The sequence below is a fragment of the Salvelinus alpinus genome, chromosome 18 (assembly GCF_045679555.1).
Source record: "Salvelinus alpinus chromosome 18, SLU_Salpinus.1, whole genome shotgun sequence".
Lineage (NCBI taxonomy): Eukaryota > Metazoa > Chordata > Actinopteri > Salmoniformes > Salmonidae > Salvelinus > Salvelinus alpinus.
In genome coordinates this window covers 37,224,715-37,252,005 of record NC_092103.1, presented here as the reverse complement: position 1 = coordinate 37,252,005, position 27,291 = coordinate 37,224,715, and the positions used below count along the sequence as shown (strand labels likewise).

The 27,291-nt window shown below is 44.6% G+C and overlaps 1 protein-coding gene across 1 annotated transcript in view; it reads left to right on the top strand.

Annotated features, from left to right (window-relative positions):
* Positions 1-915: 915 nt before the first annotated feature.
* LOC139544265 (early estrogen-induced gene 1 protein-like) overlaps positions 916-27,291 on the top strand; it is a 76,081-nt gene continuing 49,705 nt past the window's right edge. The window contains exons 1-2 of the mRNA XM_071351191.1: positions 916-1,011; positions 1,584-1,926. Coding sequence (XP_071207292.1) covers positions 1,781-1,926 — 146 coding nt within the window. The 5' untranslated portion in view covers positions 916-1,011; positions 1,584-1,780. The remainder of the gene's footprint in view (positions 1,012-1,583; positions 1,927-27,291) is intronic.

The following is a 27,291-nucleotide window of genomic DNA, read 5'->3' as shown; positions in this document are numbered from 1 at the left end:
GTTTGCCCTTTTCTTGTGGCAGCAAGTCACAAATCTTGCTGCTGTGATTGCACACTGTGGTATTTCACCCAATAGATATGGGAGTTTTTTAAATTCTTTGTGTGTCTGTAATCTGAGGGAAACGTGTCTGTAATATGGTGATACGTTTGGCAGGAGGTTAGGAAGTGCAGCTCAGTTTCCACCTCATTTTGTGGGCAGTGTGCACATAGCCTGTCTTCTCTTGAGAGCCATGTCTGCCTTCGGGGGGCTTTCTCAATAGCAACGCTATGCTCACTGAGTCTGTCAAATATTTCCTTAATTTTGGGTCAGTCACAGTGATCAGGTATTCTGCCACTGTGTACTCTCTGTTTAGGGCCAAGTTTGCTCAGTTTTTTTTGTAAATTCTTTCCAATGTGTCAAGTAATTGCCTTTTTCTTTTCTCATGATTTGGTTGGGTTTGATGGGAAAATACAGTTAGCTGGCACTGACACGACTGACTGTAAAATGTAGGCTAACACTGACTCAATAAAAATGAGGATGCAACGTCAATGTTACAATTACCAGCAGATGGCGCTCTATGTCAAGATTGAACCAATCACAATTTGACATGACAGTGTGAAGGTTATTTATTTTAGACGAGTATTCTGCACATTAACGTACTTTGATGTTTTCAGATATTGATAATAGGCCAGTAGAAGAACATGATAATTTTCTCCTCATAAAATGTGGATTTATGAGTACTAATGAACTGAAAATTATATAACTTTTGGGTGGTTAAAAGAAATTGATTATAATGTCTAAGACGTTTATGTTTGTGGATACTGTCTATCAATTCAGGTTATTTATTATACATAATGCAAAAAGTAATCTACACGATTCTCTGAGCCGAAGGCGGTGCTTAGCATCTCGATTTATATTTAGAAGATAGGAGGGACTAGAGTCAAGAACAGCCCACAATGGTTCAAAGTAAAGTATGAATGTCAGTGTTGCTGGACTGTGAGGAGATGTCACGTTGTCCTCTTTGAATATGAGGTAAAACTATTACTTTCTTTGACATATTTGAGTGTCTTAGTTGTAATTGTGTCTGTATACTTTCTGTTAATTCACCTCGTTCTCTGGTTGACATGCGCTTGTGTTTGCGTGGAGGGTTGGCAAGAAATACTTGGTACGATTCATATAATGCAGAAGAATCGAATAGATCATGGGTGGAACTATCCTTTCCTTTTTGTATCTACTTTACTGACGCCGAATACCTACAAATCACCAGTTGCGAATTAACGTGTGGTTTGGGGAATGGTGTAGATACTTTATAATGTCTAAATCCCATAACTAACACAGGGTGTAAAGAAAAGCCAAGAGAACATCTTAACAAAGCATGTGTTCGTGTGTAGGATATGCCTTCAAACTATTTTCTCTGAAGTTGCCCTGATTGAATATAAGTATAATAATCGGCTATGAATATCACTACAATAATCTGTTTGTTATATATATTTCATGAAAGGCTTTTAACCTATATGTGAGAAAAATTAGGGATAACCAATAAGATGTGTTTGCACACTTCAGTATATGATCGTAAAGCACCTGTTATTTTTTCCCTGCTACAGGTCCGAATCAAGACTGGGTCATCAGAGATGCTGAGCCAAAACATCAAGGACTTGCCAGCTCCTGATTTAAAAACGAAATTAATACTTTGTTTCATTTCTAATCCTTTTTGTTGGTCAATCCCAAAGGTTTAATTTCGGACTATTTCTGCTGAATAAACCTGTCAACATATTCCAGTTCACCTGTTTCAACCGTCTCAATGGCGTTTTTAATGAAAAAGAAGAGGTTCAAGTTTCAAATCCATTTTACATTGGACGAGCTCACGGCCGTACCGTTTGTCAATGGTGTACTTTTTTGCAAGATCCGATTGTTGGACGGTGGGGACTTTGCCGTCTCATCATCCAGGTAAAAACGATTCTCATTTATTTTTTCACTGCATTTTGTGCATGGGGTAGGCTATTGCTAGCCTGTGTACCAGTCTGTTTAGCTATCATTCCACTCCTTGCCACTCCTTATCATGTTTTGCAGAAACAGACTGGCACCCAGTCTAGGCTATTGCCTGAATGTCCTGAAAGCTTGATTTGATCAACATAATAGATGACAGATTGATCACACCTTTCAGGATTGTAAACAGAGGATTATTAGGTCGTTTTTATAAGCAAGATCAGTTTTCTAAACATCATACACTCTTAGAAAAAAAGGTTCCAAAAGGGTTCTTAAGCTGTCTGTGGAAAGGGTTCTACATAGAACCAAAAAGGGTTCTACCTGGCACCAAAAGGGTTTTTACCTGGAACCAAAACTAGTTCTTTAAAGGGTTCTCCTATGAGTACAGCCAAAGAACCATTTTAGGTTCTAGATAGCACATTTTTTTCCTAAGTGTATATTATCTAAGAGAATAAATGGATCTCCCGCTCTGTGAATTGGCTGCTTGGATCCCCGCCAAAAATGTAGTCAGGGCTTGTGCCTTATTTGTTTCTTTGTTGCAGATTTGTCACGCTTTGCCTGTTTCTGATCCTTTGCTGTGTGCAGACACCAAATAAGAATTCTAGCAGTTTGATCAATGGAATGATACGGGGATATGTCCATTTTATCCCGTGTCATATTGTGACAGATGCATTGTTTCTATACCACACATAGTAATAACTCAGTAATATCACAGTTTCTACAACAAAACCTTTTCAGGGTACTTTTTAAACTTGCCATTTGACACCAATGGTTTCCAAGACATTATGAATAAGTACCTGCAGGTAGGTAAATTCCACAGATGGTTATATCAGTGTATTGCTTTTCAAAGGCTTGCTGTGATTGTGTGTGTGTTCCTATCGTTTGCCTCTCACACTTAGCATTCAAGTTGGCACACAGTGGTGCCAGTGACCTTTTCCAAACAACTCTTGCCCTACTCATTTGTTTTGAGTTAAATGTCAAATGTAGACCGACAAGATGCTGGTGGACAGTTAGACTTCCTAGGCTTGGTTCATTTAAATGAATTGCATTCCTACACTCTTCTTACACCATGTGGGTGTCTCCGTGTTTTATTGTGTGATACATTGAAATGCAGTGATTTATATCACAGGTGTGGGGGATATGTTGAAATCCATAGATACCTCTGGAACTCCAGAGCCTAACATTCCTTCTCATCTGGATAACAGCTGTAAACTCCCGTAGAGGGTCTGATATATGTCACCCAGACAGGGTGGCCTATATGTTAATGGATTTCTGCTCCCTGTATATAGCCATGATATTTTCTGCTCCCTGTATATAGCCATGATATTTTCTGCTCCCTGTATATAGCCATGATATTTTCTGCTCCCTGTATATAGCCATGATATTTTCTGCTCCCTGTATATAGCCATGTTATTTTCTGCTCCCTGTATATAGCCATGTTATTTTCTACTCCCTGTATATAGCCATGTTATTTTCTACTCCCTGTATATAGCCATGTTATTTTCTACTCCCTGTATATAGCCATGTGACTTTCTACTTCCTGTATATAGCCATTGTTATTCATTATTCATTGTGTATTTCGTCCTCGTGTCACAATTTTTATTTTTGTTTCAATTATTTTTATCTTTAACTCTGCATTGTTGGAAAAGGACCTGTAAGCATTTCACTGTTAGCCTACACCTGTTGTCTACTAAGCATGTGAGAAATAAAATGTGATTTGATTTATAGTAGTGGCCTGTTAAGTAGTGGTGACACAACAACAGTGATAAGCAGTCTGTTGATCATCCCCTCCATTTACCCTAATGTAACCCCTGTGACTATAGCCCTACACTAGCCCAAGTCCATTTACCCTAATGTAACCCCTGTGACTATAGCCCTACACTAGCCCAAGTCCATTTACCCTAATGTAACCCCTGTGACTATAGCCCTGCGCTAGCCTAAGTCCATTTACCCTAATGTAACCCCTGTGTCTGTAGCTCTACACTAGCCCAAGTCCATTTACCCTAACCCCTCACCATATCCCCTCACCGTAGCCCCTCACCATAGCCCCTCACCGTAGCCCCTCACCATAGCCCCTCACCGTAACCCCTCACCGTAGCCCCTCACCGTAGCCCCTCACCGTAGCCCCTCACCGTAGCCCCTCACCATAGCCCCTCACCATAGCCCCTCACCATAGCCCCTCACCGTAACCCCTCACCGTAGCCCCTCACCGTAGCCCCTCACCGTAGCCCCTCACCGTAGCCCCTCACCATAGCCCCTCACCATAGCCCCTCACCATAGCCCCTCACCATAGCCCCTCACCATAGCCCCTCACCATAGCCCCTCACCGTAGCCCCTCACCATAGCCCCTCACCATAGCCCCTCACCATAGCCCCTCACCATAGCCCCTCACCGTAACCCCTCACCGTAGCCCCTCACCATAGCCCCTCACCATAACACCTCACCATAGCCCCTCACCGTAGCCCCTCACCATAGCCCCTCACTAGCTACAGCCCTATAATCCTAGTCCTCTGCTGTTGTTGTTTTGTTTCCTTCCCCCTCTCATCCCATGTTGCTTGACTGTATGATCTCATCCACCACTATCTCCCCTAACATGACTGTCTTATGAAGACACCAGGGTCTAGTTAGCCTCTGCAGAGAGAGAGAGACACAGAGAGAGAGATCTGTCAGGGCATTATGCAGTTCTGTCTCCCCAGTGCCCCCCCCCCCCCATTTCCCCCGGGTGGGCCTTTGCCTTGCTTAATGGAGAACTCTGTCATCAACGCACTTCATGTAATATTGTCCGGGGTGTAGGGTTGAAACAGTGGATTAGATACATGGCTAAATACTACAGAACTGGCCAATGTTATTGCCATCCCTCAGGGACTGTGTTTAAAGGGTTGTTGTTGCATCGCTGATTCTCGGGCCTATGTTGCTTGTATGAAAGGGCCTGAATTGAAAAAGAGACGTTGATGTGTGTCTCGACTCTGGAAGAGACTGAGTTGGCAACTTGGCAGCAACGAGGAGATGTTGCTGTAATGTTGTCAAGGCAACACTGAATCGAAGGACTCCGACCTAACGTTGCTTCTCTTTGATTGTCAGCTCTGCAAACCAACCAACCTCATTTGTAGTCTGGGTGTAAACTGTAAATGTGTCAAAGGCAAAGCACCTAACTGCCATATACAATAGATACAAAGTCATACGTCAAAGTCATTGTAGTAGTATTAGTAGAGGTCTTGGTGTCATAATTTACATCCTTGACCCTATGAACTCTTCAAAGCACAACAAAGGATTTGTCACTGGTAAAGAAGGTCAGTTGAACTCTACTCTAAGTAGAAGACAGATGTCTCACCGTATGCCACTACTAGCGACCCGGTGTGTGGCGCCTATATATAACACTTTAAGCTCTCTGACACACACAGGTGTCAATGGCTGTCCTGTTGTAGCCGGTTGTGGTGGCTGGTTTTGCATAGATAATGAGGTTGAAGACTGGGGTTTTGCATTGTCTGGTATTGTCTGGTATTTTCTGGTCTGGTATTATCTGGTCTAGTAATGTCTGGTATTGTCTGGTCTGGTATTGTCTGGTCTGGTATTGTCTGGTATTGTCTGGTCTGGTATTGTTTGGTATTGTCTGGTCTAGTAATGTCTGGTATTGTCTGGTCTGGTATTGTCTGGTCTGGTATTGTCTGGTCTGGTGTTGTCTGGTCTGGTATTGTCTTGTATTGTCTGGTCTGGTATTGTCTGGTCTGGTATTGACTGGTATTGTCTGGTCTGGTATTGTCTGGTATTGTCTGGTCTGGTATTGTCTGGTCTGGTGTTGTCTGGTATTGTCTGGTCTGGTATTGACTGGTATTGTCTGGTCTGGTATTGTCTGGTCTGGTATTGTCTGGTCTGGTATTGTCTGGTCTGGTATTGTCTGGTATTGTCTGGTCTGGTATTGTCTGGTATTGTCTGGTCTGGTATTGACTGGTATTGTCTGGTCTGGTATTGTCTGGTATTGTCTGGTCTGGTATTGTCTGGTCTGGTGTTGTCTGGTATTGTCTGGTCTGGTATTGACTGGTATTGTCTGGTCTGGTATTGTCTGGTATTGTCTGGTCTGGTATTGTCTGGTCTGGTATTGTCTGGTATTGTCTGGTCTGGTATTGTCTGGCCTGGTATTGTCTGGTATTGACTGGTATTGTCTGGTCTGGTGTTGTCTGGTATTGTCTGGTGTTGTCTGGTATTGACTGGTATTGTCTGGCCTGGTATTGACTGGTATTGTCTGGTATTGACTGGTATTGTCTGGTCTGGTATTGTCTGGTATTGACTGGTATTGTCTGGCCTGGTATTGACTGGTATTGACTGGTATTGTCTGGTCTGGTATTGTCTGGTGTTGTCTGGTATTGTCTGGTGTTGTCTGGTATTGACTGGTATTGTCTGGTATTGACTGGTATTGTCTGGTCTGGTATTGTCTGGTTTGGTATTGTCTGGTCTGCATGTTTGAGCACAGTGACCAGAGCTGTACTGACCAATACCATGGTTAAACTTTATGGCTGTTCACAGTATACATATTCCTTGTGTACACACAGGAACTTGGAACTCAAACACACTTCTCAAACTAGGTTATTTAACATGGGTATAGCTGTGTGCTTCAAAGGGTTTTTCCAGAACTGTGTGAGCAAACGAGTTGGCACTATGTTTTTCATAGTTCCATGGTGGCGTTGGCTCAATCTCCTTGTACCAGGCAATCCTTGGTCTCAACAACTGTGTGTGTGTGTATGTGTGTACAGGGACAAGGGGTGGCGCTGGGTGTTATGTAATAAATGTCCCAGAACATTACTACTCTGTATTCTCTCGCTCTCTCTCTCCCACCCACCCACCCTCACTCTCACTCTCGTCTCTTTTGACAGTGCAGTGAATCGCAGAAAGACAATAGCTCAATGTCCTTTTGAGGGGAATCACACACTACTCTCCATGTATCTTGTTGTTTTGTTTGTGTTTTATACTCAAATGCTTTGGTGAATATGTACCTCAAATGCAATTTTATTAGTCACATGCACCGAATACAACTGGTGTAAAATTTACTGTGAAATGCTTACTTATGAGCCCTTCCCAACTAAGCAGAGTTTAAAAATAAACAGTTGGAATAAAATAGATACACAAAGAGTTAAATAAAATACACGAGAATGGAGCTCCATACAGAATACCAGTACCAGATCAATGTGGAGCTCCATATAGGGAGTACCAGTACCAGTACCAGATCAATGTGGAGTTACTGTATATACAGGGAGTACTAGTACCAGATCAATGTGGAGCTCCATACAGAGTACCAGTACCAGATCAATGTGGAGCTCCATACAGAATACCAGTACCAGATCAATGTGGAGCTCCATACAGAATACCAGTACCAGATCAATGTGGAGCTCCATACAGAATACCAGTACCAGATCAATGTGGAGCTCCATACAGGGAATACCAGTACCAGATCAATGTGGAGCTCCATACAGAATACCAGTACCAGATCAATGTGGAGCTCCATACAGGGAGTACCAGTACCAGATCAATGTGGAGCTCCATACAGAATACCAGTACCAGATCAATCCGTCTTTCGGATGGGACGTTAAACGGGTGTCCTGACTCTCTGAGGTCATTAAAGATCCCATGGCACTTATCGTAAGAGTAGGGGTGTTAACCCCGGTGTCCTGGCTAAATTCCCAATCTGGCCCTCAACCATCACGGTCACCTAATAATCCCCAGTTTACAATTGGCTCATTCATCCCCCTCCTCTCCCCTGTAACTATTCCCCAGGTCGTTGCTGCAAATGAGAACGTGTTCTCAGTCAACTTACCTGGTAAAATAACGGTAAAATAAAAAAATAAATCAATGTGGAGCTCCATACAGAATACCAGTACCAGATCAATGTGGAGCTACATACAGGGAGTATCAGTACCAGATCAATGTGGATCTCCATACAGAATACCAGTACCAGATCAATGTGGAGCTCCATACAGAATACCAGTACCAGATCAATGTGGAGCTCCATACAGAATACCAGTACCAGATCAATGTGGAGCTCCATACAGGGAATACCAGTACCAGATCAATGTGGAGCTCCATACAGAATACCAGTACCAGATCAATGTGGAGCTCCATACAGGGAATACCAGTACCAGATCAATGTGGAGCTATAAACAGGGAGTAACAGTACCAGATCAATGTGGAGCTCCATACAGAATACCAGTACCAGATTAATGTGGAGCTCCATACAGGGAATACCAGTACCAGATCAATGTGGAGCTCCATACAGAATACCAGTACCAGATCAATGTGGAGCTCCATACAGGGAATACCAGTACCAGATCAATGTGGAGCTATATACAGGGAGTAACAGTACCAGATCAATGTGGAGCTCCATACAGAATACCAGTACCAGATCAATGTGGAGCTACATACAGGGAATACCAGATCAATGTGGAGCTCCATACAGGGAATACCAGTACCAGATCAATGTGGAGCTCCATACAGGGAATACCAGTACCAGATCAATGTGGAGCTACATAGAGGGAATACCAGTACCAGATCAATGTGGAGCTCCATATAGGGAGTACCAGTACCAGTACCAGATCAATGTGGAGTTACTGTATATACAGGGAGTACCAGTACCAGATCAATGTGGAGCTCCATACAAGGAATATCAGTACCAGATCAATGTGGAGCTCCATACAGGGAGTATCAGTACCAGATCAATGTGGAGCTCCATACAGGGAGTATCAGTACCAGATCAATGTGGAGCTACATAGAGGGAGTACCAGTACCAGATCAATGTGGAGTTACTGTATATACAGGGAGTACCAGTACCAGATCAATGTGGAGCTCCATACAGGGAATATCAGTACCAGATCAATGTGGAGCTCCATACAGGGAGTATCAGTACCAGATCAATGTGGAGCTACATAGAGGGAGTACCAGTACCAGATCAATGTGGAGTTACTGTATATACAGGGAGTACCAGTACCAGATCAATGTGGAGCTACATACAGGGAGTACCAGTACCAGATCAATGTGGAGCTCCATACAGGGAATACCAGTACCAGATCAATGTGGAGCTCCATACAGGGAATACCAGTACCAGATCAATGTGGAGCTCCATACAGGGAATACCAGATCAATGTGGAGCTCCATACAGGGAATACCAGTACCAGATCAATGTGGAGCTACATAGAGGGAATATCAGTACCAGATCAATGTGGAGCTACATAGAGGGAATACCAGTACCAGATCAATGTGGAGCTCCATACAGGGAATACCAGTACCAGATCAATGTGGAGCTCCATACAGAATACCAGTACCAGATCAATGTGGAGCTACATAGAGGGAATACCAGTACCAGATCAATGTGGAGCTCCATACAGGGAATACCAGTACCAGATCAATGTGGAACTACATAGAGGGAATATCAGTACCAGATCAATGTGGAGCTACATACAGGGAATACCAGATCAATGTGGAGCTACATAGAGGGAATACCAGTACCAGATCAATGTGGAGCTACATACAAGGAGTATCAGTACCAGATCAATGTGGAGCTACATACAGGGAATACCAGTACCAGATCAATGTGGAGCTACATACAGGGAGTACCAGTTCCAGATCAATATGGAGCTCCATACAGGGAATACCAGTACCAGATCAATGTGGAGCTACATACAGGGAATACCAGATCAATGTGGAGCTACATAGAGGGAATACCAGTACCAGATCAATGTGGAGCTTACTATTTGTATCAATTAGTATTTGGTAGCATTGCCTTAAAATTGTTTAACTTGGGTCAAACGTTTCGGGTAGCCTTCCACAAGTTTCCCACAATAAGTTGGGTGAATTTTGGCCCATTCCTCCTGACAGAGCTGGTGTAACTGAGTCAGGTTTGTAGGCCTCCTTGCTCGCACACGCTTTTTCAGTTCTGCCCACAAATTTCCTATGGAATTGAGGTCAGGGCTTTGTGATGGCCACTCCAATACCTTGACTTTGTTGTCCTTAAGCCATTTTGCCACAACTTTGGAAGTATGCTTGGGGTCATTGTCCATTTAGAAGACTCATTTGCGACCACGTTTTAACTTCCTGACTAATGTCTTGAGATGTTGCTTCAATATATCCACATAATTTTCCATCCTCATGATGCCATCTATTTTGTGAAGTTCACCTGTCCCTCCTGCAGCAAAGCACCCTCACAACATGATGCTGCCACCCCCGTGGGATGGTGTTCTTCGGCTTGCAAGCCACCCCCTTTTTCCTCCAAACATAACAATGGTCATTATGGCCAAACAGTTCTATTTTTGTTTCATCAGACCAGGGGACATTTCTCTAAAAAGTACTATCTTTGTCCCCATGTGCAGTTGCAAACCGTAGTCTGGCTTTTTTATGGCGGTTTTGGAGCAGTGGCTTCTTCCTTGCTGAGCGGCCTTTCACATTATGTCAATATAGGACTCGTTTTACTGTGGATATAGATACTTTTGTACCTGTTTCCTCCAGCATCTTCACACGGTCCTTTGCTGTTGTTTTGGGATTGATTTGCACTTTTCGCACCAAAGTACATTCATCTCTAGGAGACAGAACGCGTCTCCTTCCTGAGCGGTATGACGGCTGCGTGGTCCCATGGTGTTTATACTTGCGTACTATTGTTTGTACAGATGAACGTGGTATCTTCAGGCGTTTGGAAATTGCTCCCAAGGATGAACCAGACTTGTGGAGGTCTACAAAATCTTGGCTGATTTCTTTTGATTTTCCCATGATGTCAAGCAAAGAGGCACTGATTTTGAAGGTAGGCCTTGAAATACATCCACAGGTACACCTCCAATTGACTAAAATGATGTCAATTAGCCTATCAGAAGCTTCTAAAGCCATTACATAATTTTCTGGAATTTTTCAAGCTGTTTAAAGGCACAGTCAACTTAATGTATGTACATTTCTCACCCACTGGAATTGTGAAACAGTGAATTATAAGTGAAACAATCTGTCTGTAAACAATTGTTGGAAAAATGACTTGTGTCATGCACACAGTAGATGTCCTGACCGACTTGCCAAAACTATAGTTTGTTAACAAGAAGTTTGTGGAGTGGTTGAAAAACGAGTTTTAATGACACAACCTAAGTGTATGTAAGCTTCCTACTTCAACTGTATGTACATGAAGGCAGGGTAAAGTGACTAGGCATCAGGATAGATAATAATAAGGTATTTGCGATAGATATGTACATGAAGGCAGGGTAACGTGACTAGGCATCAGGATAGATAATAATATGTTATTTGAGGTAGATATGTACATGAAGGCAGGGTAACGTGACTAGGCATCAGAATAGATAATAATAAGGTATTTGAGGTAGATATGTACATGAAGGCAGGGTAACGTGACTAGGCATCAGGATAGATAATAATATGGTATTTGAGGTAGATATGTACATGAAGGCAGGGTAACGTGACTAGGCATCAGGATAGATAATAATATGTTATTTGAGGTAGATATGTACATGAAGGCAGGGTAACGTGACTAGGCATCAGGATAGATAATAATATGGTATTTGAGGTAGATATTTACATGAAGGCAGGGTAACGTGACTAGGCATCAGGATAGATAATAATAAGAGTAAAATAAACAGAGTAGCAGCAGCAAATGATGAGTGTAAAAGTGTGTGAGTGTAATATGTTTGTGTTGTGTCTGTATGCGTGTGTGTGTGCGTATGTAGTGTATGTGAATGTGTGTTGGTTTTTTGTGGTAGTGTCAATGTAGTGTGTGTGAATGTGTATAAGTTGTCTATATATACAGTGGCAAAAAAAATGTGTAAACCCTTTGGAATTACCTGGATTTCTGCATAAATTTTACATCAAATTTGGTCTGATCTTCATCTAAGTCACAACAATAGACAAACACAGTGTGCTTAAACTAATAACACACACATTATTGTATTTGTCTTGTCTATATTGAATACATCATTTAAAAATTCACAGTGTAGGTTGGAAAAAGTATGTGAACCGCTAGGCTAATGGCTAATGAGTCAGGAGTCAACTAACCTGGAGTCGAATCAATGAGACGAGTTTGGAGATTTTGGTTAGAGCTGCCCTGCCCCATAAAAACACTCACAAAATTTGAGGTTGCTATTCACAAGAGCCTGATGTGAACCATGCCTCAAACGAAAGAGATCTCAGAAGACCTAAGATTAAGAATAGTTGACTTGCATAATGCTGGAAAAGGTTACAAAAGTATCTCTAAAAGTCAGTCCCGGTAAGACAAATTGTCTATAAATGGAGAAATTTCAGCACTGTTGCTACTCTCCCTAGGAGTGGCCGTCCTGCAAAGAATACTGCAAGAGCACAGCGCAGAATGCTCAATGAGGTTAAGAAGAATCCTAGTGTCAGCTAGGAAATCTCTGGAAGATGCTAACATCTCTGTTGACGAGTCTACGATACGTAAAACACTGAACAAGAATGGTGTTAATCGGAGGACACCATAGAAGAAGCCACTGCTGTCCAAAAAAAAACATTGCTGCACGTCTGAAATTCGCACATGAATGTATAGGTGTATATAACTTATGGTGCTGAAACGGCACTGTAAACGTTAGATGTATATAACTTATGGTGCTGAAACGGCACTGTAAACGTTAGATGTATATAACTTATGGTGCTGAAACGGCACTGTAAACGTTAGATGTATATAACTTATGGTGCTGAAACGGCACTGTAAACGTTAGATGTATATAACTTATGGTGCTGAAACGGCACTGTAAACGTTAGATGTATATAACTTATGGTGCTGAAACTACACTGCAAACATTGCATGTGTATCGAGACTCTTGATTCATATAATAACGTGATTATGCCCCTGGCTGTTGATCATGTTTGTTGTTACCCAGTATGCTTGATGTTGTGTTTGGGTCGATGGGGGTAAGTTACCATGGAGACACCTGTGGAGTTTCGTTGTCACTCTACCGGGCCCGAAATCTCCTCTACCTCCCGTTCTCTCTCGTTCTTTCCCCTCTCTGTGTGTTTGTCTTTCTTTCACTCTCTGACTCTTTCCTCCACTCTCACAGCTAAATCATTTTTCCAGCTTGAGTGGGGGGAAAAACAGCCAAAACAATGTTTTCCCATGTCATATAACTGGCATCCATCCAAGATGGAATAGTTCAGATTGTGTTAAATTTATAGCTACATTGCACTCATATTACAAAAACCAAGTCACATGTATCGGATGCATGTGTTTGTTGTGGTACAAGCTATCGCTGGGGGAGCATGTGTTGCACCTTCTATGTCCTCATTCCACTTAGAAAGCACCTGAGAACCTGTTCCCACCAATAAGTTGTCAGTAAGTTCTATAAATCTAGAATGAGTGTCGGAAAGACCTCATGGGGCAAGGGAAGTTATTTACACGCATACCATGTACAAACATACCATGAGTAATCTGACTAATTATTTAGCATTTTGACATTGAATATTTTGCTTAACAGTGTGTGTGTGTGTGTGTGTGTGTGTGTGTGTGTGTGTGTGTGTGTGTGTGTGTGTGTGTGTGTGTGTGTGTGTGTGTGTGTGTGTGTGTGTGTGTGTGTGTGTGTGTGTGTGTGTGTGTGTGTGTCCAGTGACATGCCATGGCAGGGTCATCAAACTGGCGGCCCGCAGGCCAAATGTGGCCGTGGATGGTTTTATTTCCCCCCCAAGTTTTCTGAGCAAAAAACTTTTTTGGGGGGGAGACATAAAAGACTGTAAAAACACCAGGAAATCAGCATTTTAATTTGAGAAATCCGTTCCCTAGTATTCCCACGCATAGTAGAGAGGCATGTGATTGTATACAAATGTAAGCAAGGTTTGTAATGATTATGTTTGTGACAATGTTGCTTTAGGAGGTAGGTGAAGGAGTCAGGCGCAGGAGAGCAGAGATGTCTGAGAAGCGTACTTTAATAGGCAAGTCCACCAATTACAGGTATGGCACAATCCAAAAGTAAAACGCTCTCGACAACAGAGAACCCGTACTCACGCATGGAGGAACAAACAAAGCTCCGACAATAACACTCTTCTTAAATCCGTGAAAACAAGAAATAGGGCATAACCTCACCGAGCTACATCACAATAAAAAAATAATCCCACACAAACCTAGGCAGGCAACAGGGTAAATATATATACACAGAAATGAAGGCAAATTAAACCAGGTGTGAAAGAACCAAAGACAAAACAAACAGAAAAGGAAAAAGGGATCGATGATGGCTAGTAGACCGGCGATGCCGACCGCCGAGCGCTGCCCGAACAGGGAGAGGAACTACCTTCGGTGGAATGTTTTAGTCTAATAACCACTTCCGGCGCCGACAGAGATGGCCGCCTCGCTTCACGTTCCTAGGAAACTATGCAATATTTTGTTTTTTTATGTATTATTATTTCTTACATTGTTACCCCAGGAAAACGTACGTTTTATTACATACAGCCGGGAGGAACTATTGGATATAAGAGCAACGTCTACTTACCAACATTACGACCAGGAATACGACTTTCCCGAAGCGGATCCTCTGTTTGGTCCACCACCCAGGACAGTGGATCGGATCCCATCCGGCGACCCAAAACAACTGTGCCGCAGAAGGGGCAGACGGAGCGGTCTTCTGGTCAGGCTCCGTAGACGGGCACATCGCGCACCGCTCCCGAGTATACTACTCGCCAATGTCCAGTCTCTTGACAACAAGGTAGACAAAATCCGAGCAAGGGTTGCCTTCCAGAGAGACATCAGAGATTGTAACTTTCTTTGTTTCATGCAAACATGGCTCACTCGGGATACGTTATCAGAGTCTGTACAGCCACCTGGTTTCTTCACGCATCGGGCCGACAGAAACACACACACTCTCTGGTAAGAAGAAGGGCGGGGGTGTATGCCTTATTATTAACGAGACGTGTTGTGATCATAACAACATACAGGAACTCAAGTCCTTTTGTTCACCTGACCTAGAATTCCTTACAATCAAATGCCGACCGCATTATCTACCAAGAGAATTCTCTTAGACTATAATCACAGTCGTGTTTATCCCCCCCAAGCAGACACATCGACGGCCCTGAAAGAACTTCATTGGACTCTATGTAAACTGGAAAACACATATCCTGAGGCTGCATTTATTGTAGCTGGGGATTTTAACAAGGCTAATCTGAAAACAAGGCTCCCTAAATGTTATCAGCATATCGAATGCGCGACCCGGGCTGGTAAAACCTGGGATCATTGTTACTCTAAGTTCCGCGACGCATACAAAGCCTTCCCCCGCCCACCTTTCAGCAAATCTGACCACGACTCCATTTTGTTGCTCCCAGCCTATAGACAGAAACTAAAACAGGAAACGCCCGTGCTCAGGTCTGTTCAACGCTGGTCCGACCAATCGGATTCCACGCTTCAAAATTGCTTCGATCACGTGGACTGGAATATGTTCCGCATAGCGTCGGACAATAACATTGATGAATTCGCTGATTTGGTGAGCGAGTTTATTAGCAAGTGCATCGGTGATGTTGTACCCACAGCGACTATTAAAACCTTCCACAACCAGAAACTGTGGATTGATGGCAGCATTCGTGCAAAACTGAAGGCGCGAACCACTGCTTTTACTCAGGGCAAGGCGACCGGAAACATGACCGAATACAAATAGTGTAGCTATTCCCTCCGCAAGGCAATCAAACAAGCTAAGCATCAGTATAGAGACAAAGTAGAGTCGCAATTCAACGGCTCAGACACGAGAGGTATGTGGCAGGGTCTACAGTCAATGAGAGTCACCAGCCCCGTCGCGGACCACGATGTCTTGCTCCCAGACAAACTAAACAACTTCTTTGCTCGCTTTGAGGACAATACAGTGCCACCGACATGGCCTGTTACCAAAACCTGCGGGCTCTCCTTCACTGCAGCCAACGTGAGTAAAACATTTAAACGTGTTAACCCTCGCAAGGCTGCCGGCCCAGACGGCATCCCTAGCCGCATCCTCAGAGCATGCGAAGACTAGCTGGCTGGTGTGTTTACGGACATATTCAATCTATCCTTATCCCAGTCTGCTGTTCCCACATGCTTCAAGAGGGCCACCATTGTTCCTGTTCCCAAGAAAGCTAAGGTAACTGAGCTAAACGACTATCGCCGCGTAGCACTCATTTCCGTCATCATGAAGTGCTTGGAGAGACTAGTCAAGGATTATATCATCTCCACCCTACCTGACACCCTAGACCCACTCCAATTTGCTTACCGCCCCAATAGGTCCACAGACGACGCAATCGCAATCACACTGCACACTGCCCTAACCCAACTGGACAAGAGGAATACCTATGTAAGAATGCTTTTCATCGACTACAGCTCAGCATTTAACACCATAGTACCCTCCAAACCCTCCAGACCCTGGATCTCGTCCCCACCCTGTGCAACTGGGTCCTAGACTTCCTGACGGGCCGCCCCAGGTGGTGAGGGTAGGAAACAACATCTCCACCCCGCTGATCCTCAACACTGGGGCCCCACAAGGGTGCGTTCTCAGCCCTCTCCTGTACTCCCTGTTCACCCATGACTGTGTGGCCATGCACGCCTCCAACTCAATCATCAAGTTTGCAGACGACACTACAGTGGTAGGCTTGATTACCAACAACAACGAGACGGCCTACAGGGAGGAGGTGAGGGCCCTCACCTAGTGGAGAAGGAGAAGGTAGTGGAGAAGTAGTGGAGAAGGTGGAAAGTTTTAAGTTCCTTGGCGCACACATCACGGACAAACTGAAGTGGTCCACCCACACAGACAGCGTTGTGAAGAAGGCGCAGCAGCGCCTCTTCAACCTCAGGAGGCTGAAGAAATTTGTCTTGTCACCAAAAACACTCACAAGCTTTTACAGATGCACAATCGAGAGCATTCTGTCGGGCTGTATCACCGCCTGGTACGGCAACTGTTCCGCCGACAACCATAAGGCTCTCCAGAGGGTGGTGAAGTCTGCACAACGCATCACCGGGGGCAAACTACCTGCCCTCCAGGACACCTACACCACCCGATGTCACAGGAAGGCCAAAAAGATCATCAAGGTCAACAACCACCCGAGACACTGCCTGTTCACCCCGCTATCATCCAGAAGGCGAGGTCAGTACAGGTGCATCAAAGCTGGGACCGAAAGACTGAAAAACAGCTTCTATCTCAAGGCCATGAGACTGTTAAACAGCCATCACTAACATTGAGTGGCTGCTGCCAACATACTGACTCAAATCTCTAGCCACTTTAATAATAAAAAATTGGATGTAATAAATGTATCCACTGGCCACTATAAACAATGCCACTTTATATAATGTTTACATACCCTACATTACTTATCTCATATGTATATACTGTACTCTATACCATCTACTGCATCTTGCCTATACCGTTCGGCCATCGCTCATCCATATAAGGTAGTTGTTGTGAAATTGTTAGATTACTTGTTAGATATTACTGCATGGTCAGAACTAGAAGCACAAGCATTTCGCTACACTCACATTAACATCTGCTAACCATGTGTATGTGACAAATAAAATGTGATTTAATATTATATATGTTTGTCAGATGATTTGTAATTATGTTCCAGCCCCCCGACCATCCGCTCCAGATAAATTGGCCCGAGGCTGAATCTAGTTGATGATCCCTGCTCTATGGGTTGTCTCTGATCTGCTGTAATCATCATCATCGTTGTGTGCTTGTTGCTCAGCTTTCTTTCCTGCCCTGTTCCTCTCACTAAACACACACACACAATCACAGTCACACACAAAGTCACACACACACACACACACACACACACACTGACTCGCGATTAACCCAGTTCATTGCAGACACGCAATGCAAATAGGAAAATGGCTCAACCATTTCCTCCACAATGACATTACAGTTGAATTAGTAGAAAAAGATCATATCCACACATTAATTGAATGGTCCCAAAGTTGAACAGCATCTTTTTAATCACCAAGACTCTGCATGGAACAGTTGTTGCCTATTAGCCGTATCATAAACACCTGAAGGAAGCACCACAGTGGCAGTCTACTGGCTCCATTAGTATCCCACCATGCCTTCTGGCAGCCCAAGCCCACACAGGTAGAAGACACAGCAGGTGGCACGTTAGCATATTCATGATCCGCTCGTGCATAATTCATTAGGTCTCCTGGTGGGAAGTTGGCAGGTTAGTCACGTGTTGCCTTACCTCTGGGGTACGCCAGTGAGACTAGGTGGCTGGGCCTCTAATTGGTTGGGGTTTCGGAGGAGATATCGAGACACACACACACAATGCACACACAACTTTATCTGTGAGTGTGTGTGTGTGTGTGTGTGTGTGTGTGTGTGTGTGTGTGTGTGTGTGTGTGTGTGTGTGTGTGTGTGTGTGTGTGTGTGTGTGTGTGTGTGTGTGTGTGTGTGTGTGTGTGTGTGTGTGGCAGGCCCAGAGTGTATAGCAGCAGCCTGCCAAGCCTCATTCCACAGATTCCTCTGCAAGAAAAAAATAATCTGGGAGAGAAAGAGAGAGGGAGAGATGCAGCCAGGGACACGAGACAGGGAATGGAGCCAGCAAAAGAAAGGGGCCAGAGGGAGGCCTTGGTTTGAAAAAGTAGGAGAGTTAGAGAGTAGGAGAGTTGGAGAGTGGGAGAGTTGGAGAGTTGGAGACTAGTAGAGTAGGAGAGTTGGAGACTAGTAGAGTAGGAGAGTTGGAGAGTAGGAGAGTTGGAGAGTAGGAGAGTTGGAGAGTTGGAGACTAGTAGAGTAGGAGAGTTGGAGAGTAGGAGAGTTGGAGAGTAGGAGAGTTGGAGAGTAGGAGAGTAGGAGAGTAGGAGAGTTGGAGACTAGTAGAGTAGGAGAGTTGGAGAGTAGGAGAGTTTGAGAGTAGGAGAGTTGGAGAGTAGGAGAGTTGGAGAGTAGGAGAGTTGGAGAGTAGGAGAGTTGGAGACTAGGAGAGTAGGAGAGTTGGAGAGTTGAAGAGTAGGAGAGTTGGAGAGTAGCAGAGTTGGAGAGTAGGAGAGTTGGAGAGTAGGAGAGTTGGAGAGTAGGAGAGTAGGAGAGTAGGAGAGTAGGAGAGTTGGAGAGTAGGAGAGTTGAAGAGTAGGAGAGTAGGAGAGTTGGAGAGTTGAAGAGTAGGAGATTAGGAGATTAGGAGAGTTGGAGAGTAGGAGATTAGGAGAGTTGGAGAGTAGGAGAGTTGGAGAGTTGAAGAGTAGGAGATTAGGAGAGTTGGAGAGTAGAAGAGTTGGAGAGTTGGAGCACTAGCTTTTGTTTCAGCTGTTTCAACTGACCAGGCTGTTGTTGTATTAGAATGTATTGACTTGCCTGGTTAAATCAACTGACCAGGCTGTTGTTGTATTAGAATGTATTGACTTGCCTGGTTAAATCAACTGACCAGGCTGTTGTTGTATTATAATGTATTGACTTGCCTGGTTAAATCAACTGACCAGGCTGTTGTTGTATTATAATGTATTGACTTGCCTGGTTAAATCAACTGACCAGGCTGTTGTTGTATTAGAATGTATTGACTTGCCTGGTTAAATCAACTGACCAGGCTGTTGTTGTATTAGAATGTATTGACTTGCCTGGTTAAATCAACTGACCACAGCCTGGTCTCGATAACAGCCTGGTCAATAACCATTTCAAATGTCAGTTGCTTAAGACTTCTGGTGAGTTAGACCACCCTGGCTTTAAGACTTCTGGTGAGTTAAACCACCCTGGCTTTAAGACTTCTGGTGAGTTAGACCACCCTGGCTTTAAGACTTCTGGTGAGTTAGACCACCCTGGCTTTAAGACTTCTGGTGAGTTAGACCACCCTGGCTTTAAGACTTCTGGTGAGTTAGACCACCCTGGCTACAGCTGAGTGAGTGAAGTGTTTGTGTGTGTGTGTCTGTCTGCCTCAGTAGGGTGAGAGAGAAAGAGATTAGGAAACTGTTAGTGCTTTTTAATTAATGCTGATGTGTAAACAGCATTTCTATCTCATATTTTACTGTATGTTGATTTCTTAATTAACATCAGAATTACAGATTGTGTGTAGTGCCCTCCCTCCCTCCCTCCCTCCCTCCCTCCCTCCCTCCCTCCCTCCCTCCCTCCCTCCCTGCCTCCCTCCCTCCCTCCCTCCCTCCCTCCCTCCCTCCCTCCCTCCCTCCCTCCCTCCCTCCCTCCCTCCCTCCCTCTTGCAGGTCTTGTTGATGGGTGCCTGTGTAGAGTTTAGCTTGGCAGTGTGTCTGCCAAAGATATTTGCACATTTTAGCCTATTGCCCCATTTCCTTGCTGCACTCCTCCTGCGGTGTGTGTGTGTGTGTGGGGGGGGGGGGGGGGGCTGGCACGCATGCTCAAGAGATGTGGCTCTGCCACTCGACTGCCAGTTTGCACGGCACAGAGAGCTGTCTGGTTTTCATGTTTCTGCGAAGGAAGCACTTACAAGTGAAGGAATAAATGATGTGGTTATTTTACCAGGCATGTCAATGCAGCTGTTATTTTCTTTTTTGTCCTATCCAAGTACACTAAAGACAAAAAAATAATTGCATAATTTATAAGTACTGCATAACTGCACTTACTAGTGAACTTTAGGGTAATTGGGTTATTCCACAGCGTGTTATTTGTTTTATTTACAACATACACATGAATATTCATTATGTAGTGGCATCTCTTTGTCCCTATTGGCTGTCACTAACCTGTGATCTGGAGGTGACATAACCAGTGGAATGACATCAGCTGATTAGTCAGTGTCTCTTTGTCCCGTGGCATGTGGCTCCTTATTAGAGAACACTGTGACCTACACTGGAACCTAGCCAGGGAATATTGATGTTGTATTATTTCACTGTTGTGTGTGTAGAATGGAACGGCTCTCACAGAGAAAATCAATAGGGGCTGCAGCGAGGGAGGTGTGTGTGTGTGTGTCCATGCATATAAGTCCATGCGCATGCGTCCATAGGCACCCAAGCACATGTCAATTTAAAGCATCATTAAATTGGGTCCAGGTGGGTGAGGGTGAGGTTTGGTGTGCAGCTCTACCATGTGTTCTACCATTAGTAAATTGCCACTCAACCTGCATATTGATGACTGTAAGAACTCTCTCCCAGGCCAGCTGTTACGTGTGTGTGTTTGATTTGATTTATTAGGATCCTCATTAGCCAACGCCAATGGAGACAGCTAGTCTTCCTGGGCTCCGACACATAACGATAAAGACATTACTGAGAAAACACTTTACAATTTACATACATTTAGAAACACTGGTCTATAGAGACACACACACACACACACACACACACACACACACACACACACACACACACACACACACACACACACACACACACACACACACACACACACACACACACACACACACACACACACACACACACACACACACACACACACTGCATTCAGTTCAGTGATGCAGTGTAGTGACTTCTCTGAGTTCTCTCTATAGACCAGTGTTTTTCAATCCCTTATTGATCGTTTGAGAAACTAAAAACATAGCTGTTTTCTGATGCACAGACTGAATGAATGCATAGAGGATGAGGCTTCCAGTGAGCCTTCCAGTGAGCCTTCCAGTGAGCCTTCCAGTGAGCCTTCCAGTGAGCCTTCCAGTGAGTCTTCCAGTGAGCCTTCCAGTGAGCCTCTGGAAACAGCTGTTTTGGGTGTGTAACTCCCTCCATCTTTCTTAGCATCGAGGAGGGGGGTGGTGCCGGGGGCCCGGGAACTTTGGGAGTGGAAGAAGAAGGGATGAAGAAGATGAAAGGGTCGCCACGTCATTCACAGGGCAGAAAAGAGGAAGAGATGAAACGTGGGAGAATAAACATACACAAATAGGAAGGAAGTAGGACTGATGAAATGTGTGTGTGTGTGTGTATCTCAGTAGGGTGTGTATGGCAATTAAACAATATTTTCTCTCCTGTCTGAAATGAGGTGTTCTCACCCCCCCCTCTCAACCCCACCCCCCAGGGGACAGGTGTGTGTTTATGTCTGTGATTGATTACCTCACCATTGCTCATTGTAGACAAAGATCCATGCCAGCCTTTTGTGTCTAACAAATATTTGTTTTGGAATATGGAAGCTCAGTTATGTCCTCAAACTTTCTTCTCCACTTGTCTCTGCCTCTCTCTCTGCCTCTCTCTCTCTCTCTCTCTCTCTGAGCGCTGGGGGAAGCAGCATTGGCCTTTTGGGAGAGGCAGATGAAAGAGAAAGACTGATAAAGTTGGAGTGGTGGAGAGGAGAGGTGGTAGTGAGAGGAGAGGTGGTAGTGAGAGGAGAGGTGGTAGTGAGAGGAGAGGTGGTAGTGAGAGGAGAGCTGGTAGTGAGAGGAGAGGTGGTAGTGAGAGGAGAGGTGGTAGTGAGAGGAGAGGTGGTAGTGAGAGGAGAGGTGGTAGTGAGAGGAGAGGTGGTAGTGAGAGGAGAGGTGGTAGTGAGAGGAGAGGTGGTAGTGAGAGGAGAGGTGGTAGTGAGAGGAGAGGTGGTAGTGAGAGGAGAGCTGGTAGTGAGAGGAGAGGTGGTAGTGAGAGGAGAGCTGGTAGTGAGAGGAGAGCTGGTAGTGAGAGGAGAGGTGGTAGTGAGAGGAGAGCTGGTAGTGAGAGGAGAGCTGGTAGTGAGAGGAGAGCTGGTAGTGAGAGGAGAGCTGGTAGTGAGAGGAGAGGTGGTAGTGAGAGGAGAGGTGGTAGTGAGAGGAGAGGTGGTAGTGAGAGGAGAGGTGGTAGTGAGAGGAGGTAGTGAGAGGAGAGCTGGTAGTGAGAGGAGAGCTGGTAGTGTGTTGTGTTCCACTAAGAAGTAGGTTAAATTAAGCCCCTGGGAGAGAAGGGAAGAGTTACGACTTCAAACACACAGACACACACAGCACACTCTTGGCACACACGAAAACTAATCACAGAAACCAAGTGTTTCCCTCAGAGCAACCTTATGGCAACCTCATTTGATTCGCTCCACTCACTCCTGTGAATCACAGGAGGTTGGTGACACTTTAATTGGGGAGGACAGACTCATGGTAATGGCTGGAGTGGAATTAGTGGAACGGTATCAAATATGGTTTCCATGTGTTTGATGCTTTTCCATTTTCTCGGTTCCAGACATTATTATGAGCCGTCCTCCCCTCAGCAGCCTCCACTGAATTGTGAATCCATTCTCTCAGAATGTGAGGAGTGGCTGTGTGCTTCCCTACCTCTCCCTGCTTTAGGTCTATATTAGCTGAGTCATTGTGGCTTCATGGGCTTCTCCCTGTCTGCTCTGTTGTTTAGTCTGGGAGTTTTCAGGTTGTGAAGGAGTGGAGGTTTCCTGGTGTTGCCCAGCTGCTCTGCGTCAGCCCTCATTCCTCCTCAGAGTCCAGAAACTACCCCTAGCAGACTCTTCCCCCCGAGGCACTTCAAGTATGTCTGAAAGGAATTTGATTGGTATAAGGCAATACATAGCCTCCTATGGGCCAATAACCTAGGCCCAGGAACTTCAATCTGTAATTTAGACCTGTGACTAGGTCTAGTTACTAATCAATGTGGTAGTACTGTAGATCTACCTTTCCCCTGGCTTGGCTAGGTGGAATGTTTTCCATATTGTATGTACCCATCTAATCCTTTCAGATCTACACAAGTGCCTAGGGAATAGGGGCTATGGGGTAGGGGCTAAGGAGTAGGGGCTATGGAGTAGGGACTAAGGAGTAGGGGCTAAGGAGTAGGGACTATGGAGTAGGGGCTAAGGAGTAGGGACCATGGAGTAGGGACTAAGGAGTAGGGACTATGGAGTAGGGGCTAAGGAGTAGGGACTATGGAGTAGGGACTAAGGAGTAGGGACTAAGGAGTAGGGACTATGGAGTAGGGGCTAAGGAGTAGGGACTATGGAGTAGGGACTAAGGAGTAGGGGCTATGGGGTAGGGGCTATGGGGTAGGGGCTAAGGGGTAGGGGCTAAGGAGTAGGGGCTAGGAGTAGGGACTCAGGAGTAGGGACTAAGGAGTAGGGACTATGGAGTAGGGGCTAAGGAGTAGGGACTATGGAGTAGGGACTAAGGAGTAGGGACTATGGAGTAGGGACTATGGAGTAGGGGCTAAGGAGTAGGGACTATGGGGTAGGGGCTAAGGAGTAGGGACCAAGGAGTAGGGGCTATGGGGTAGGGGCTATGGAGTAGGGGCTAAGGAGTAGGGACTATGGAGTAGGGACTATGGAGTAGGGGCTAAGGAGTAGGGACTATGGAGTAGGGGCTAAGGAGTAGGGACTATGGAGTAGGGACTAAGGAGTAGGGACTATGGAGTAGGGACTATGGAGTAGGGGCTAAGGAGTAGGGACTATGGAGTAGGGACTATGGGGTAGGGGCTATGGGGTAGGGGCTATGGAGTAGGGGCTAAGGAGTAGTGGCTAGGAGTTTTTAGTGGATGGGGCTTTTGTCTGAGCTCTGCTGGTTTCACTCAGTCACAGATCAAAGGTCAAAGGTGCACAGGTGAGGTGGTCAGCCAGCACCACTGTGTGTACAGTCTGTCCCGTTGTCACTGGTGAGGTGGTAATGTATACAAGTGGGAATGTCCAGTCTCTGTGTGTGGTAATGTGCAGTGTGTGTTTTTTTGTGTCTGTCGTTATGATGACTTGGAGAATTCTACAGGTCGGCCTCCATCTCTCGCTTCCCTCCTCTGTTCTCCTTCCCCTGTCCACTCTTTTCACTTGACTGCATAAACACACACTCCCATTTACTTACGAAGTGCCAAGCTATCAACTTTCTGTCTGCACTTCACTCTTTTTTACAGTTAGCCCATTGAAGCTACGTGAGGTATTTCGTTTACTTGGTATTTTTCCTGGATTACTTGAAATTCAGTGAAGGAACCACTGTCGTATTCTAGATAGGAATACCTGTCTATGTTTGTGTTGTGTAACAAAAAGTGTTTGTTAAGCGTTGATAGAGGTTCCATCGTTGCCATGATGCCAGAATAGCAGCCTAAACTAGAGCTCCTGTAAATTTGTAAATATTTAATCATTTTTAAGTACTTTTGATTGCATTTTTGTTTTTGTTAGCTAATGTGTTAGGTATCAGCATGGCATGACTGGCAAGTCAGTTGGTTTTGCCAAACTAATGTGCCACTGTCATCAAGAAGCTCAGCTAGCTAACGTCCTAGAAAAGTAGCTAGCTAGCTATGTTTTGATTCACAGTAAGGGGATGGTGTTTGGAGATGGCAGGCTCGTTGAAGATGCTGAAGTTTAAGTTTTGGACAGTTTTCTCCAGTTGTTAGCTTCAAGGCGGACTATTCTGGACTGATGTGCAGTTTGCTTTTCTGGCACCTTCGCGGCTGCTGAGTCTTCACCCAGGTGGGTGCTACACATGGGTAGTGGGGGAGTTCTACCCATGGTGTCTGACTTCAGAGACTACTACTGACAAGCGCTGCTTCAGCGACGGTGAGGTGCCATGAATGGCCATTAACTATTTGTGTTAGTTTAAAAAACGTGCATGTTTTTTTGTTGTTGCTTAAAGCGCTTTGAGATTGTAATGAAAATAGTTATATAAAAGTTAAATGTACTATTACTGTTATTGTTAAACTGACACAGTCAAAATGATAGCTCTTTTCTAACAGTTGGAGGAGAGGAAAATGGACTGTGACGACTGGGCAGTTTACACAGCTCCTAAAACAACAGGCCTGCTGGGAAATGGGAATTGTGCGCCTCCTCCTCCTCTGCAACTTCCCAAGCTGACTGACTGGCTTCTTCAAGGTGTACATGGGGACATTAGGCACCCTTGCCTTATGCCCCCAGGTCAGAGTTGAGTTAATGAACAGACTGTCTGTGTTAGTTCTCAACATGAAGGTGGCCTCTTATCTGTCAACTGACAAATGACAAATGGATTACATAAACATTCAGTTTGTTTGTTATGTGGTTTATCGTGAGTTTGCCCCATTCATGTTTGCAATATTCACATGGAGACAAAGGCCTTCCTAAGTAACTATAACCAGAAGTAGGATTCCCGTTTCTTTCAACTCTCTGAACCTTTGTGTTGTCTCCTTTCCTTCCATGCTCTTTCCATTTCTTCCTTTCAGTGGATCTGAGATGTCTCTCTGTCTCCTGATCTTTTTCAATCTTATGTTTACTAAAACACTTAGAGCCTCACTCTGTTCCGCCGTTCCGGACCTCTCTCCGACCCCGTTCCCAGTCAGTTAGAACCGGCACGCTCCTGTTCCCATCCCTGGGCTTATCTGTCCTCCAGGCAGCTCGGAATGCCATTTCCCACTCCAAAGTGGGCTGTTTTCATGGACATTACTGGCTATAAGTGGACTTGAATTGGAAAGGTCAGGTTAGACTCAGGACTGTGCAGATAGTTAATGCATTACTAAATAGTTAAACACATTTATTACACATAGAAAGTAAAATTATAGACTCAAATTAAATGAGTCATATATGGACTCAACCCAGAGGTCACCTGCTGTCACTTGACTCATGCGTGTGCGTGCACACACACACAAAAATATACACACGCATACAGTACACACACAAAAATATACACACGCATACAGTACACACACAAAAATATACACACGCATACAGTACACACACAAAAATATACACACGCATACAGTACACACACAAAAATATACACACGCATACAGTACACACACATAAATATACACACGCATACAGTACACACACAAAAATATACACACGCATACAGTACACACACAAAAATATACACACGCATACAGTACACACACAAAAATATACACACGCATACAGTACACACACATAAACAGAGTTTGACTGATGCCTGATGCTCCACGTTCCACTAGCGATGTTCCCGTTAAACTAGAGGCTTCCCTCTGTCATTACTAAGGAATCCACCAACGCAGGCTCCGGCAGGAATATTGTATTTAAAGACGGTAATGTTGGGCCTGCCTCTCTGCCTGGTCCAGCCCGTCTCCTAGGGAAAGTGTGATTTAAGAGGACCTAATTTAACGTGGGGCGTAGGATACAGGAATGTGGCGTAGGACACAGGAATGTGGCGTAGGACACAGGAATGGGGCGTAGGACACAGGAATGGGGTGTAGGATACAGGAATCGGGCGACGGACACATGAATGGGGCGTAGGGGTGTGTGTTACTATGTGCTTATTCATTCACAGACTAGGGAAGGGTTCCCAAATCTAAATTTTGAATCCAAATAATCTGAATATTTGAACTATATAAATACTGTAAGTAAGCAAGTTAGGGGTGCACCTCTCTCTCTAACAATATTTTGAAATATAATTAGTTTTTCCATAGCCTTATACTTCTACATTATTGCTGCATGGGACTTTTACTTAAATGTAGTAATTCCGGAAACTAACCACACTCTTGAGCTTTCCACACTGAAAACTCCCTATTCACTGGTGGAATAGATATTTTCAATCGCTACATTGGCTTGCGTTGAAATGTAATCAGAGTAAAGGGTAGGCCTAAAC